This window comes from Ambystoma mexicanum, chromosome 6q, assembly GCF_040938575.1.
Source record: "Ambystoma mexicanum isolate Mex_15411 chromosome 6q, UKY_AmexF1_1, whole genome shotgun sequence".
Classification (NCBI taxonomy): domain Eukaryota; kingdom Metazoa; phylum Chordata; class Amphibia; order Caudata; family Ambystomatidae; genus Ambystoma; species Ambystoma mexicanum.
The window spans coordinates 401,190,318-401,207,458 of NC_090937.1; the positions used below are offsets into that span (position 1 = coordinate 401,190,318).

Consider the following 17,141-nt stretch of genomic DNA (forward strand, 5'->3'; position numbering starts at 1 on the left):
CGCCAGGGTACCACTCCGGTGGTGGTAGTGCGCGTTACAAATATCATTTAATATCTTTTAACATTATATAAGTCACTGGTGCTTTAGGGTGCCCCCACCCAAATTTGTTTTGTATCTTTTTGCCCCTTCCCTAGGGGCAGATGGACCCCCAACTGCCCCAGGGGCGCCAATACATGCAACACCATGCTGGGGGGCGGGCATGCACCAAGATTTCTAGTGCGGGGGGGGCCTGCATCCAAGATTTCAAATGGATGTGGGGGTATCTTGTGTAGCCCTCCCTCAGGGCAGATGGGGGCAGAAGTCTACCACCAGGGAGGGCTACCTGTGGGGGGGCCCATCCACATAGGGTGGGGGAGAGGTCCCCTTTCATCAATTAAAAAGCCTGGTAGACTAGTGGGCCACCCACTTCTTTTCTTTTCCTAGGGCAGATGGGCACCCATCTGCCCAAGGGTGCCCAATACCTCGTGCCCCATGCTTTGGGGGCTGGGGTGGTGAAGAGAGGGCAAGCAGCCCCATCCGCCCCCCATTTTACAATCAGATCCTGGTGGTTTAGTGTCATTGCTGGGCATGGATGGAGCGCTCTGCGCCAGATCCACACCCAGCAATCCTTCAAAAAAAGGTGCTTGGAAAGTAGTCTCCACTTTCCAACTACACCCCTCGATCTCAACAGTACAGTAGCTTTGCAGATCCAGGGGGAGGGAGGTGGACGCTCACCTTCATTTCCCTGTGGCAGTTGAAAATGGCTGCCACAGTGAAAATTACTTTGTTTCACGTTGGTGTGCGTAATGACATGAAACAAAGAAATCCAACCTCAGGTTGGTATTCATTTTTCTGCGATCCCTGCTTTGCAAGGATCGCACACAACTTGTGCCAAAAAGGACGAGTTATCTCGTCCCTGGCAACACAAACGTAATGTCAAAGACAAGAGCTTGTCCTTGGCACTAAGAGGTTAAAACTATGAAAACAAATATACACAGGGTAATTTGTACAAAAAATGGTAGTTGGGGCTCTTGCAAAATCAATTTTGACTTTATACGTGGGGTTTTCATACTACAGAAAATCAGCAACTAACCTTTGCGGTTAGCTGCTGCACATGTATTTCAATTAGCAGGAACCCTCATTGACAGGAAGAAATTTAATATCTAGTGTCAGCTTGCAAACATGACTTAAGTTTAACAGTTCTGCAACGGAACAGAAGGAATAGAACATTGTATTGAAGTCGCATAGATGGGGTTGATCATTTGGTTGGACTGGTAATGGGACCTGAGGCCAGGGTGTCCAGTGGTTAATGGTTTTTACAGGTCAGAACTATAGGCTGTATGCTCTGTAGTAGTGGTCACAACTGATGAGAATGCAATTGGTAGTTCAAAGATCTGGTTTGCTCAGGCCTTCCTCGTATTAAAATAATGTAAGCGGGCCGTGTGCATGTGCAGTCACACAGTTAAGGACCCTAGGCCAGTTATTGCTAGTAATGAATGTTTAACCATGTACTGATGTCATGGCCTACTGTGTATTAATTCTAAGGTGTTCTGAAGAGGAGTATCCAGACTGGCCAATGAAAATGGGAGGATTGGGGAAAAGATGGGATTTCTTTGTCCAATCATGTTTGGGGGTGGGAGGGGGGGTGGCGGAGGTGGTGGCTGTACTGTTGCAAAAACATATAAAGGATGTGAACTGATATGGTATTGAGACTTAGTTTGGTCTGCAACACCATCTAACTGCTCGCGTTGTACAATAAACCTGTATGTGCAGCTGTTTATTCTATTAAGTGGTGGTACTGTTTGGGTTGAGGTGATTAAAGGCCCATCTGCACATTTGGAAAGCCAGGGTAGGAGCCCAGGCATTCCGAGACGTCTTCTGTCTGCACCTCAGCATCGGCGCCTCATGACTATTACCAGTCAGGGAAAGTAGTCTGCGGTTGCCATATTGGTTAAATGTCGGTCTGCCCCTCAGAGCTCTGGTGCTGCGGCCTAAAATGCAGGACGACTTGATGAAGTGCCACACGAGCTCCTTGGGGATCGCGTGAGTATGTTTTGGGGGTGTAAAGCAAGGGGGAAATTAGGGTAAAAAAGGCGGTTGTTTGCAGTTTTGTTTGGTAAGGGTCGACCTACAGTGTGGGTGTCAAATTAGTTGAGGTTGCGGGGATTGGGAAAAGCAGATGGTTGTTGACTGTTCAGTACTGTAAATCCACTGTATGTATAGTCCACTGTATGTATATATTTTACCTACTGGGGTACCATGCCCCACACAACCAGTGTAGGCTTGTCTTGATACCCTTTAGTTTGCGTGTGTGGTTGGCTGGAGCCCTCACCTGAAGGTGGGGTGGTATCTTGGGGTAAGTCCAATCGTAGAGACCTTTCTGAAGTGGGCATTGACATTAGTGCATTGCAGGCAGAGCCCTGGCTAGTTGGTGAAGGGGGAACTTCCTGTAGTCGTAGAGAAAATCGTCCTAGTACAGAGAAGCGGTGCTGTAGTGGAAAGCATTGCGCCTCTCGTATGCGCTAGTGGTGGGGCTATCTCAGAAATGGTGGCCGCGACTGTTGTGAAGGTATGCACTGAAGGTGCTGTGTGACACAATGTAAAAGATGTCTATGGAGTTTGTCAGACTAAACAACGAGAAGAAACAAAGCTCAGAAATCACATTAAGTGGGGAAAAAGGATCTCGCTCTCTCCAGGTTAAAAAAAAATCTCAATCCAGCAAAGTTGCTGGGGGTCTCTACGGTGGAGGGAATTGGCACATTTATGAGAGCTCTACCTCACACTCAGGCCAATGGCTCTATTGCTAAGGCAAAAAAGAATGGGCAGAAGGACTATCCTTGCCTATTACCCCTAGTGGACATAATACTCTGACACCACCTGATTGGTTGGTACGCTGGCTCCAGGTGCTGTATAGAGGAGCCTGACCCATTGAAAAAACACAAGGCCCAACCCTGATATCCACAAGACCTCTAACAGAAAAGGCCACTCTATGGAGTCGCAAGCCACCTCAGCATCAAGCACTGCAACAGCAATAGGAACCACAGCATAAATGTTATGCATCAAGGCAAACTGACAATGTATATTCTGGGTGAACCTCCCAGGTATAAATCCAGCTTGGTCTGGTAGGACCAATGCCAGCATATATGGCAGCAAGCTATCCGCTAGCAATTACTTCATTTTTGGTGTTCATTAAGGGCAGGGGCCTGTACGAGATGCACTGCTGTGGCTAATTGTTGGCCTTCAGCAGACCAGTCACCAAGGCAGTCCTTGTCGTTTCAGTTAACGCTCCAGTTGCCAAGAAAGTTCTATTTATTCCTTCTACATCTCTGTGCGGTGATGCCATCTAATCCAGGAGCCTTTCAGTTGGAGAGACATGTTCACCCAGCAGATTTCTTCCTCTGATGGGTCATTCAGTGTCTACTTGCTTTGGATCCAGCCTTCCCAGGGCCACCCGGTCAAGAAATTGCCCAAGCTAGCTTTGTTTTCCCTGAGTTTGGAAGGCGTATTGGTGATCAAGGGTCTTGTCATTACTATGGACTAACTGGCATCCCAGTAGAGTCCTCAACCTCCAGGGTTGATCCCTCTTGCCTCTCGTGCCTAATAGCCCATGCCAACATGCAGCTGGTCCAATCACCCTCCACATAAGTGACCGCTACTGGATTCCCCCAAATCTTTCCTGGCCAGTGAGGCATCCTCTTCTCACATAATAAAACCTGCCATCTTGATCGCCATGTACAAACTGCTGTTCCAGATCTCAAGAGATGTCCAGGATCTTCCGAGTGCCTTCAGAACCCTTCCCTCGGAGATGCAGCACCCCATAATATAAACTTTGGTACCGTACCAGTGTTCATGGTGAAGTTATGTACATCCTGTTTATCCCTAAATATGGTGTCTTTAGAGGATGCCTCCTAAATCGCTAGCCAACTAATCGGATCCTGAGTTGGTCTTGATTCACTACTGGCGAGTGGTGGGACAGTGTATGAGGTAGAATTTTAGTTTCTGCTAGTGACCTGGCAATATCCAGTTACCATAATATATTACCTTCTCATTCCTAAAATCTTCCCCCTTTACCACACTTACCAACTCTCTTGGCGCTAACTTTCCTTCCTCATTCAAGAAGTCCACTATTATCCCTATCGTAAAGAAACATTCTCTTGATCCTACTTCTGTCCCATGTTCTTATACCCAAGCTACTGGAACAGGTAGTCTTTTCCCAACTTTCCTCCTATGTTGAATCCTACTTTCTCTTCAATCAGGGTTTCTGCCCTCATCACCGTAACAACTGCTTTGCTAAGTGTCTACCCTTATTTTCACACGCCTTCAAAATGTATTCTGTACAGTAAAGCTTTCGATACTGTGGATCGCCCACTTTCTGTTTACTTCAATTGGACTTTGGCTCAGTACTGCACACTGGTTCTCCTATCTGCACAAATGCTTTTCAGTGTCCTAGTCTGCTAGCTCTTCCTAGCCTTCTGCATTGTTCCCCAAGGTTTAGTCCTCTGCCTCCTCTCTATACTACACCCCTTTACACTCATTTCCTCGTTATCCTCCCATTTTAAGTGGACAAATCCCAAATTGGCTTCATTTTCCAATTCCCTTCACTTTCTGCCTACCTTCTTGCTGTCTATTCCTGGAGAGGTCCCATTTTTCTCACGGCGTGCCATTCCCATCTCAACCAAATGGCCCCACGGGCTACCCCTTGCATTTCCTTTCCTCCTCATTTAGTCCTGAGCGTAATTTTCCACTGCCCTTATCAATTCTTCAATATCCCTAAGGCTGGGGCTCCTCTTTCCACACTACTAAGCTAATCTCTGCACTTGTGTTCTCCTGGCTTGACAACTGCTCTACTTTACTGATTGGTCTCCTGTCTGGCTTCTCTAGGCTCCATTTTCAACTCTGCTATTCGCACGCTGCTTTCTCTAACCCCCCCCCCCCTCCCAAACCCCATATTCCCCCAGTCTCAGATCTCTCCTCTTTCATGGCTTACTTGTGACAATCATTTACAAACCCAATCATGGTCTTGCCCTTCTATACCTCCTTTCCATGTTCCCACTAGTGCCCTCCATTCTGCTAATCCGTTTCTTCGCTCTTCTCCTAAGCACCCTTGTGCAGCCTTGCTTTTGCTCCTTTTCTATGTTGGCTCCTAAACTGTGGCACTCTTCACCGTGACGTCAAATCTTCACCTTTCTACATTCGACTAAATGTTTTTGCTTGGTTGCTTTGGCTAGATTTATTTTCTAATTCCTCCTGTTTATTGACCTTGATTTTGCACTGCTTGTTGGTTCTGCTAAGCACTTTGAAAGTGCTTTATAAATTTAAATAATGCATTACAGTATGTTAAAATATGCCTTCCTTGCGCAGATGTCTTCAAATGCATGACCAGTCTTAAATTACTCAAATCTTTTGAAATTAAGGCTACCTAATCTTTTCATGGGTAGTGCAAAGAGGTGTAAACATTGTGGTAAGGTGCTGTCTCTCAGTTTTTAGGCATGTTTTACAGAGGAGGCCAGCAGACCGGGTTAACCTGGGTAGTAGTTGGATAACGTGACTTTCCCACCATATGGAAATATTGGATCCTATAAAGCAAAGCAACAAATGGCACTTTGTAAGGCTTCGATCTGGGGGTATGAGTCCTGGGAACAACTAAAAATACTCTATGATTTGGGGCTTGCCAGAGTGGCCCTGTATTGGCAGTGAACTCGCAGTTTAAACCTGATCTGACCCACTCGCCGTACCCTTGTTGTGCCTTCAACCTGGGTAATCTGACTAGATGATGTTTTATGAAGGGATATAATAGTTGGGTCAAAGGAGGCACAGATTTGTGCATTTAAGAAAGATTTGACCTCTTAATGCATCATGAAATGGACAACACTTAATATGTTTGAACCATATTTGAAGTGATAATTTATAGGTGACATTTTGATATGCGAATTATTTGGCTTTTGCTCATTGATTGTTTTGGTGCTATTTGAAGGGTTTAGTTTTAGTTCCTTTTTCTGTCCATTTGAATTTTGTATCCTTTAATTTTTCTGTCCTACATACAGGCAAGCTAAACTGAGCTGACTAGCCTTCTACTAATGGGACCCTGCATAACTTATTTGTACCCCTTCATAGTCAAAATAAACCAGAATCTGGATATTTAATACTATATGTATTAAAGGCCTTTTCCATTTACATATGAATACTGCATGGTACTTTAGTTCACGTTTCTGTTTCGATCGAATTCATGAAATGAAAGGATACCAGTAATTTGTCACTACCGCAGGTTCCTTCGTCACATTCCTCGAGTGATCCTCACCAGGGAATAAAGGCTTTGGAAACGCCAACCTGAAATAAACGGCCATCCAAGCAACATTGCTACACCCTTCAATTACTAAACCGGCTACAAAGGCCTTGGTCCCAACAAGGCAGGGTCAAAATTGCACGTTCAGGTGGCCACATGTGGATGCAGGAGGGCATGTGTATTTGCTCTACAAATGTAACACTAGAACACACCACTAACTAGCTTAACTGCAGCAAAAAGTGTAAGTAACCTAGAATTTCTCAATGCAGCATACCACTGTCTGAATTCCAGAGGAAACCTTAAAGTCGCCTCAGGGAGGATAGTGGGTGGAAGACAAATTTATGGAAAGATGAGAACATTCTGAACTGCATAATCCTAAGAACTAGGGCCTCTGGCTTATCCACCATGAATTGCATCCTACATAAAAAAAATATTCAATGTTTATAATTGAGTGAGTAATATCTATCCACCCCTAGCAGGAATGAGACTTGGCGAGGATGGTAAATGGAAAATCTGTGCTGACCCCATCCCCATGGTCTCCTACACCTACAAAATTGGCCCAAGGAAATGTGTAACATGTAGCCTTCCAATATTCATTTCTTTAACTTGTGCCTCATGGGGTTCAGTGAAGGGTCTTGTAGAATTGATTTGAGAGGCCTCGTGGTAACCTTCACAGTGGAGGCCCATGTGCTCCACTTCAAGCCTGCCCAACTCTGGTCTTAATCACAGGAGTAGGTTGCATAAGGGAAGATGCACTTAGAGCCTGGGTTATTCTGCAGGTGCCACAGGGTCGGAGGGGTAGATTGGGGAAATACAGCCATTCTATGCACCCGGAGTTGCAATGCACTATACCAATAATAAATCTGCTGCCAGTCCATTAAACACAATGATTGGAATGAACCTTGGGCCAAGTGATCTCATCCGGCTGGAAGCAACCAGTGGCATAGATCTGCAAGGGTTTCAGTAGACTGGCAGTTTTTGTGCACACATTGAAGCAGATTCAAGAAGATCTTACTTCCTTGCTCTGGTCTAGGCTTAACCAGACCCAAAATGACAGTGTTCCTCCTGTTGTAGAAGGTTATATCTGCTAAAATATTTCTAAGCTCAATGCATGGCAATATTCACTAACACAAGGCTCATTTAAGTAACATCGGAGCAGGTGACCTTGGGTAAAATAAATGCCTGTACTTGGGGATCTAAATTACAACAGATTACACTATAACTTGAACAAAATACCCCCTTAACTTTTATGGTCTTGTACACCGGATACTTTGTGCCTGGAGGCTCGTCCTGCCAACAAGAAGTAACTGCGTGGAGTGTGAGGAAAGTTATCCTAGGCTTCATCACTAATTGTACACCTTCACCCATGGATGATCTGATTCTGGACTTCAGTCTTCAGTAATTTCATTTTCCTGCTTTATTTTTGGCACTCTGGATAGTTGTAATGCCGAAAAAAAGAACCAAATAGTCATCTTGGACATTAACTTGCCAACCCCAATCAGTATTTAAGCCTTTACATGCAACCACAGCATTCCCCTTCAGCCGGCCTCCAAGGTAACCTCTTGTAACAATAGCATGGATATTGGCTTACACAGAGAACCACAGTAGGAGTTTCAAATATATAGCCTTCTCCTGGGTGCACCATGAATAGAAGGGGTTGACATCTTTTAAATCTTTTCCAAGAAATCCTTTTTTAGCCGTGACTAAAGGTGCATACGCTTTTAAAGCCCTAAATTCCATCGCCATGAGCTGCAATGTCTAGTTTTTGCTGTTTGTATCGTATGCATGAGCGCCAGTACCATGGGCAAAAAACTGAAGAAACCTGCATTTGTTACCTAGCACTCAAACATCATGTTGACTAGACCAATACAGTAGGTTGGTGAAATACCTACATTTGCAAACTTCTTTGTCCCTGGCAAATTATAGATCTAGAAGGGGTGGGCTTCTTGGATCCAATTGCCATTACTTCAGAAATGTGGTTGATCAAGAAATCGGCACTATCCTGTAAGGATCTTGGGTTGCAGGCAATTACAATCTACGTATAATGGAGGGTTCAGGAAGCCTGAAGTAGATGGGAGTGTTAACCAATTGAATTTCCAACTCTAGAGTTGGGATACTTTTTGTTTTTAAATCTAGGATTAATTGGAACCGAAGGTCCTGAGCAGAGCCTACTGTCTGTAGTCTCAGACCCAACCCCTTGAAAATACAAATTGAATGTACTACTTATGCAATAATCTTCACTAAAAGCTTTACTGGCTTCATCCAATAGACCGGCGATTTACAGGCTGGATTCCTTAGATCACCCTTAAAGATTGGTATGAGGATGGCTAACTACCAGCTAGTGGGGTTCAAGAGCATTTGCTATTGTATTAGAGAACATGATCCTAGCCTGAACAGATGTCTGCCGGCCATTTGCCTGGTCCATGGCTTTTCTGCTGACGGCTTCCTGAACGACTCTTAATTTTGTTTACTTGGAAGACTAGCTTCCCCCAACACAACCAATTGGTGATGACGCCAGCTCCTTGGATATCCTAGTCGGCCAAACCCATGCTTTGGTTTGCGTCATGTAATGCAGAACCATTTTTAACCCCAATTCCTGCTTTATGCTTTTTTTTCAGTGTTCTGTTCCCTCGAAGCATCAGCCAAAACCTTTGTTTAACTTAATATCAAGTCTTCCACATATGCAACTTTGCAATTTGCTTAGTTAAATTTTCATATGGTCACCTGTTAGACGCTGAGGCTCGGATCAGTGAGGGTCTGTTAATTCTGTTGCTGCCCTAATTTGTAAGAGCAAATTCTGTTGTCCTGATTTCTCGGCAAGGTTTCTCATTCATGACCTGCTACTCAACTGGCCTATCAATCACTTGAAGGTGGCAATTAATGGGTAATCGGAGTGTGATCTCTAGTGTTTAATCCCAAATGATTAAGACCATTTAACTGTCCACCTATTGAATTGAAATTTTGTGCTCTAATCCAGGGTACAAATTTCGATTTGCAAACCAGTCATTCGCTGCTTCAATTCTGCACACATCACACCATCTCTTACACTTGGGATTTATCACTAGCCAGTGGTTACTGGACATTTTACGTTTGGCACCCTGACCTAATTTTAATTTCCTTTCATGTTTGAGGGGGTAGGATATTGGTCAACGCCTTTCGGCATGTCCATATTTTTGTGTATAGGCTACTAAGCGGTATTGACGGTTTTGATATTGAAAGTGCTTTAGACTATAGGAAATTGGAGGTCAATATCTAGTCTTTTGACTGACTGCAGGTTGTTTTCCAAGAGTGATGTGTATTTTGGTCACTGAGCCAGTATTTGCCCACATGCAATCGTGGAGGTTGCTGGAAGTGTGCCTCTTCACCAGGTTCTGGGGTTGAAGTCTGAACACATCAGATGTCGGTAGTACAGGGGCCAACATTTAGGTAGAACGTGGGTCTTGGATTGATGATATAGGTGTCCGAAGAGACTCACAGGGCTTGTACCTAGAAGAGGGCAGAGGTAGGAAATGTATTGAATAAGGAACGTTGGCTGGTAACTGGATGGCAGGTTTTGTGGTGACCAGTTGTAGCAAATAAATTCCTTAGTTTTTTTTTTTTTTTCTCCAAAATCTAGTCCTCGGGTAAGTTACTTTAAATATACATAGTTGTGCTTGTGTATTTCTGTTTTAATGTTGGATATGAAACCAGCCCAATTTTCTACTTTGAAGCGCAATGCTGAACCCTATGGTTTTACCATCAAGGGGTTTCTCTACACACCTCCCCCTGCTATGGAATGCCATATAGATATTATTCTTGGGATTTTAGCTGGTCTAAAATAAAAGCTGGACGTAGCTGCCGTGAGAGCTTGAATAGGTTATGGTCTATGGTCCATGCACATTAGCAGTCAACAGAACTAAATCCGACTTATTTGATACTGGTGCTGTTGTGCGTCCAAAGCATTGTCTGCCATCTGTAGATTTTGGCGTACTGATCAAATTGCTGTTGCCGAGTTGGTCTCCCATACAAAGAAGGATCTTCCTTAAATAGTGCATGGTTTGTTAGTGACTAGTAAACACAAAGTTGACGTTTTGTTTCTTCTCTTACAAGCTTGGCCTTAAGTATTCGAGTCGCCATATAACATTTCAGGCTCATTTCATAAACAGACTCCTGAAATGTTGGGTTTTGAATTTGAAAACGCTAACCTGGCATAAGTGAGGTGGGTACTGTCTGTTTGTAATAAACTGGTTAATTTGAAATGGGAGGTGTGTTTTTTATTTTAGACAAAACCCATATTGGTTGGGGCAAATGTACTTTCTCCCCCTGCCCATATACTGTACAGAGGAAACGAGTTCCTATTTTGCATGGAGTATATATAATTACAATTAAGTCGTGTTTGACAGCAGTGTCTCAACATCCAGTTGGTGCGTTTTTTTTTTTTTTTTTTTTTTTTTTTTTTTTTTCTCTCCCCCCTCCCAGGTCTGACATGTAAGTTTCTTTTTGGTTAAGCAACCTGTTTATGCACGACTTGATGAATATTAAAATTTAAATTGTTTAAAATGGATGCGACTATCTACAAAACCACTGACGGAAGTAGCTCTACTGCTGAACGCATGCTTGTGACCCCATGACTCCCTATAGTGGAGATGCCCCATGGTTTGGGTACGGGTATCCAATTCAAATTGCAAAGCTAGGTAGTCATTCACGCCCCAGCCCCACCCCTCAGTACTGCCATACACACCACTTCTTACTTGGCAAGAGTCTTCTATCTCGGGTTTGGGGCACTAGTTTTGTACAATGCACTAGGTTTCCTGGTTATAACTTGTGTTCTGCTGTGTTGACTAGTCCCCATGTTTGCCTTCTGTAAGGTGTCTGGGTTCTGTTGTGCTGGCTGCAGGTCTATGCAACTGTCTCAAATGCCAGAATCCTTTCCTTTTCAAAGAGCGCTCTCCTAAATTCTCATTAATTCTGTGTTCTTCCCACCCAGTAACTTGTCAGAAAAGCCAAAGCCCCGATATGTTGTTCAGTCACTTAATCAGCATTTAATACCTAATGTATTTTATTGGATTTTCTTGTTTGGACCAGTAGCTGAATGTAATGTGTTCTATTTCTCTTGTTTCTGCTGACTCAGTCAGTGCAATAAGTTGTACCTTTTCTGTTTCAGCACAGGTTTCAAACGGATTGCTCGTTGGTGACTTCTTGAATTCTGCAATGGATCGTTACCGCTATTTTATTTTTAACCAGAGAAGTATGGTCATTTTGGGGATTTGTCAAATTGCTTGCGCAGGAATTTCTGTTGTCAGTGGATTCATGGATGGTGCATTCAGAAAGGAATCTGCATTGAGCACAACCAGGGCACCCGTCTGGGCTGGCGTGGTAAGATGTTTTGGGATTTCGTTTTCCATGTAGCTCTTCCCAGTTAATCAAAAAGTGGCTAATGATCCTTTATTGTCCACTAGCTTCCCCGGCTCCTTGCTTAGTTTTCCAGTAAAATAAAATCTGTCAAAGGGTGTAGGCATATGCTACTGTGGCTTGTTTCAACAAACACCTGCAGACCCTTGATCTGAGAACCAGATTTGTACACCATTATTGGGTAGAGCAGTTATAGATGACCCACCAGTCATGGGTCCATGCACTCCAGGGAACCAAAAGTGTAACATTACTGTTCTCAGATCATATTTTGAGTGTATGGTGGAGTAAGTGGTTACCAATGCATTTTATCTTCAATTTGAATAGATATGGAGAAATTATCCTATATGGAGCCCTTTCAATCTATAGAATGGACGCCAGAGTGGGACAAGGATAGATCAAAGTTTACAAATGGCATTGGGGCCGGAATCCTACACATCAATCTAAAGACCTATAGGGATTGTTGAATGTCAGACCACTTATCTTAGGCCCCACTAGGATCTCCTGCCCCTGCATTAAGAAGTTTTATCCTGCTTCTCCCTTTTAATCAATTACCCACTCTTGGTGTTATAGTACCTCAGGTTGGGAAAAGCATGGAGGAACATGGCTTTAGACTGTGCAAATGCAAAAGCCAACTGGAGTCGCTCGTCACGTTTTAACTAGCAGATCAACTGGACCAAAATGTTGGCTTGCATTTAAAGCGGATTGCAAATTTTAAACAAGTCCTCCACTGTGGATTTTTGTGTTTGGCGGGGTCAACTTCGTAATTGCTTTTCTCATCCATTTCATTTTTTTCAGCCATTTCATCTTGGATCTTTGCAGGATCATGTTCCACTAATCTAATATGTAGGTGTTGATTGAGGTATTGATGATTCATTCGCCAGCTCGGAGGAGTAGAATGGGGGCAATTTGGCTACGTCACTTTCTCGTACAAGACTACTGTTCACTCTGCCTGTCCAATATACATGGCTAGATAACATGCGCCGCTCCATGATTGAATATAGCTTTTAGGGAATTATCCTGTTCAAGGCTCAAGCAAACAATTGAAACCAAACTTGGTGTGCACAGATCAATATTGATTTTGCTTTAGTAAGTTTATCTGTCTACGGCAACGCTTATCTGACCAGATGCATTGGTCTTTTGTTGCATACTCTGCCCCTTCATTTGCATAGGGAGACTGACCTAGTCCTAAGGTGTGTAGTTATTTCGATAAATGGCAATGTTAATCTAACATCCCACCCTAGTTTAGTCGCACATTTCTGGGGAAAAGACGAGCTGAATTCATCATCCAGTTTAGTTAAAAGTAACTACAAACTTTACATTATGCAGAGGAAGTCCCCACCAAGATATCCGGTATATATGCACTTGGCTACACAACACAATTGAGGTTAACCTGCCTGTGACATCTTGCTTGGCGGTGGTACACATTCAATCATCCTGATGTGTAGGGAGTTTATTTCTTTTCTAAAATTTTTGTTTTATTACAACCAAACAAAATGCAGCCAACTCGCCACATTGTGACATTTCAATATTTACATTTACGCTTCCAATTCTGCTGCTCATCCCTCCCCCATCCGAGCCTACTTCGCCTCTCGCGCTGCACCTAGTTCCAGTGAGGGGATTTCTATTTGTGTACTTCTCCGAGTCCTGGTCCCTTGACCAGTCTTGGGTAGGTCTGTATAATGTGGCTATTGGGTGCTTCCAGGCTGTCAGGTTTTCTGCCTCTTCCACCCCCCTGTTACCGGCTTCGTGCCATACTGCTATTTCAGCTTCGGTACATTTTTTTAGGTCACTCCACCAGGCTTCTATTCTAGATCTATTGCATGCTTTCCATCCCATCCCATAGCTTTTCTGCGCTTGGCAAGTATGTATGCCAAGTCCTTTAATTTGCTCACATGTTTTAGTTGGTGTGGCCTAAGGAATACTAACAAACATGCCCACGCTGATTCCACATTTAATCCCTTTCTATTTCCTCCAAGAATTTCCCAATCTCCGAGCATGCCCAAAACATGTAATTCCCGCATTATCTTCCCCGCATTTGGGGCGTGTTTGTCGTTCCGCATTCTTAAATTTGGCTGCTCTTTGGGGGGGGGGGGGTTCATATATGCTCTGTGGGTTATATATATTTTATTTATTTTGTATATTTGTTACACGCCCAGACCCTCAGGTGTCACGGCGAGGTTATAAGATAGCTTAGGAATTAGTCACAATCAAAACATTACAGAGGGTGCAATACAAGATATAGGTTACAACATATTCACAAAAATATACAGTGGCCTAAGTATTTACAACAGTGTCCGATGGAGGGGTCCTATCTTAGGGTGCTAATATTGGTTGAATAACCAGGTTTTTAGCTGTTTCTTAAAGAGCTTGAAGGAGGATGCTGTTTTGATGGTGATGGGTAGGGTGTTCCAGTGTTTGGGGGCTAAAGTGGTGAAGCTGCTGCCACCTGCTCTAGTGGTTTTGAATCGAGGGGGGTCGAGGAGGAGTTTGTGGTTGGATCTCAGTAATCTTATGTTAGTTTTAGGATGCCGAGTGTTATTGAGGTAGGTAGGTCCTTTTTTAGTAATGCATTTGTGGGTGATGCATAGTGTTTTGAAAATGATGCGGGCTTTGATGGGGAGCCAGTGGGCATCTTTCCTGGTCTTGGATATATGGTCTGATTTTTTTATGCCTAGTGCTGCCCTCAGGACTTTGTTTTGCAAAAGTTGCATTTTGGCTAGGTTAGTGTTGGATGTGCCCAGTAGTAATACGTTGCAGTAGTCCAATTTCGATAGGACCAGTGCTCTGGCCAGGGTGAGGCAGTTTGCTGGGGTCAGAAATTGTCGGCTGAGTGCGATTAATTTGGAAGTGTAGGCCGTGGAGGAGGAAAGTGCATTGATCTGTTTGGTCATGGTCAGGCTAGCATCGAAGTACACGCCCAGTGTTTTTACTTGTTTTGACACTGGGATATTGGTGCCGTCGATGTTGATAGTTGAATATTCTGGCTGAAGGGTTGCTAACTTGGCTGGAGCTCCTACGATGAGGACTTCCGTCTTCTCATCGTTAAGACATAGGCTGTTCAAAGCCATCCAGTTTTGTATGATGACATAAATTTTATTGATAGCTAAAGTGTCCTGGTCATAGTTGCCTGTAAGAGGTATGAGGATCTGGGTGTCATCCGCAAAATTAGTGTAAATGACACCCATATCGTCAAGTGCAGAGAACAGGAGCTTGGTATATGCGTTATACAGCGTGGGAGAAAGGCAAGATCCTTGGGGCACTCCTATGGGGACTGGGATGGGGTTGGCTGCTTCTTTGCCTATGGACACTCTGGAGGTGCGGTCAGTTAAGAAAGATTTCACCCAAGCAGTGGCAGCCCCAGAGAAGTTGAATTCACGGGCAAGTGAGTTGCAGAGTTTGTCGTGGTCCACCAGGTCGAACGCTGCTGAGAGGTCCAACAACAGGAGAATGCAAAGTTTCCCTGAGTCTCTAATGGCATCCATCTGGATTTTGAGGTCCAAGAGTGCTGTTTCAGTGCTGTGGTTGGGCCTGAAGCCTGATTGTCTGGTGCCGAGGAGCTGGTTAGATTCTAAATGGGTTTGAATTTGGTTGTAGGCCAGTTTGTCGATGATTTTGAGTAAGAATGGGACCGTGGTTATGGGGCGATAGTTAGTTGGAATGGTGGGGTCTAGATTTGATTTTTTTAGAAGTGGTGTAACCCAAGCTTCTTTGATGCAAGTCGGAACTGTATTGGAGTTGAATGAGGCATTGACAAATTTGGTGATGAGGGGGGTCAGGGTGGGTGCACAGGCTTTGACTAGTTTGGCTGGGACAGTATCTCCTTTGCAGTTGGATGCTTTTAGTTTGGAGATAGTATCGAGTACGAGATTGTGGGTGACTGGTGTGAATTGGAAGGGGGGATTGGAGTTGTCACTGGAAAGGGCACAGGGGTTGGGGAAGGGTTTTTTTTTGTAGCTAGGAGTAATTTTTTGGAATTGATTTTGGAGGCAAGAGCATCTTGGATGGTGGTACACCATTCTTTGCTTGTGTTTGTGGATGTGACGGTTTGTTTGTGGATGTGTTTGTGGATGTGATATAGCTGTAGCCTCGCATTTTTTGTGGCACCCTTGCACTCGCTCCCACATCCCATCGCTCATTGGTATTCCCACCTCTTCCTCCCAGTCCCGTCTCATTTGTCACCTCCTTCCCCGCTTTGGTCATTAGAAATTCGTATAGCCTAGATATCTCGTGCCCATCCTCTGCAATATCCTATATAGTATCATGGTGGTGTCAGGTTGCTCTTCTATAATTTTTTTTGATATATTTTTATTTTATTTTTTAAGGTCAAACACACTACAACTGTTTCAAAACATAGAGCATCATATTCCAACACATTTTCCAACTCCCCCTTTAAACTAGAGCCAGTTCTCACATATTTGCGGGAACATCATTGGGTGGCACACTACCTAGACAGCCATCAATCGGGTTTCGTTGTCACCCTGGTGAGGGTTTGCTAACCAGGCCAGCAAGGGCCCTGCTTCTTCGCCCCCCCCCACCCCCCGGTGACCGCTTCAAACCAGACTACGGATTCAGTTTACGCCCACCTCAAGAGGTATGTCCACCATAACTCCACCCTAGGTCTGTGGGCCGCCTTCCAGCCATGGCGATCCTACGTTTGGCCAAGACATAGGCCAGGTCCTTCATCTTGCTTATGTGTTTCAAATGCCGGGGTCTAGGGAATAGTCCAAGCATGCATGACCAGGCCGATTCCACATCCAGCACCATCCCCCCCGCCAGCCAGTCTCGCCTTGACCTCGTTCCAAAATCTATGCACCTCCGGGCAAGCCCAAAACATGTGTAACAATCCTGCGTTCACCTCCCCACACCTGGGGCATTGCTGCATAGCTGATCCCCCAAACTTTGCAATCTTCACAGGGGTTAAGTAAGCCCTGTGGGTAACATACAATTGAAGCTGTTGGAATCTCGCGTTACGGGATACCGTTTTATGGTACCTCTGGGCCCGTTCCCACTGCCCATCTGTCATGGGTCCTCCCACATCCTCCTCCCAATCTTGTCTCAATTGGAGCAACTCCTTCCCTGCTCTTGCTCGCAGGAGCTCATATCCTCGCTATTTCGTGCCCGCCCTCCGATACATCATACATGGTTTCCAGGGAGGCATCTGGATCCTCCGCGAGCACTGTCTCCGGCCATCTTTCTCTAGTCTTTTTCACCAGCCTAGTGTAGGTTATATATTGGCCACCATGTACTCCCGTCTCTTCCTGCAGCCGCTGAAAGTCCACCGCCTCCCCTTCCTGCTATATGTCCCCGAGGGTGGCTAGGCCTACCTGTTCCCAGTATCTGCGGACCGATTCAAGTAGTTGAGTCACTCCCACACAGAGCCGCCAAAGGGGCCTGCTGGGAGTATGGGAGTCCCCCAATCTTCCATGTCCTGTGCCAGATCTCCCAGCCCAACCTCAGTAGCTGTCCCTTGCCCACCAGTTTATCTCTG

At 44.6% G+C, this 17,141-nt stretch overlaps 1 protein-coding gene across 6 annotated transcripts in view; it reads left to right on the forward strand.

Moving 5' to 3' along the window:
• Positions 1 to 17,141, forward strand: part of LOC138516079 (uncharacterized) — a 159,489-nt gene that overhangs the window by 17,691 nt on the left and 124,657 nt on the right. For 4 of the 6 annotated variants that reach the window (XM_069630898.1, XM_069630903.1, XM_069630899.1 and 1 more), the window contains exon 2: positions 11,406 to 11,617. In XM_069630898.1, the coding sequence (XP_069486999.1) occupies positions 11,453 to 11,617 (165 nt within the window). In that variant the 5' untranslated portion in view covers positions 11,406 to 11,452. The remainder of the gene's footprint in view (positions 1 to 11,405; positions 11,618 to 17,141) is intronic. The other 2 variants (XM_069630901.1, XM_069630902.1) reach the window with 1 other exon arrangement.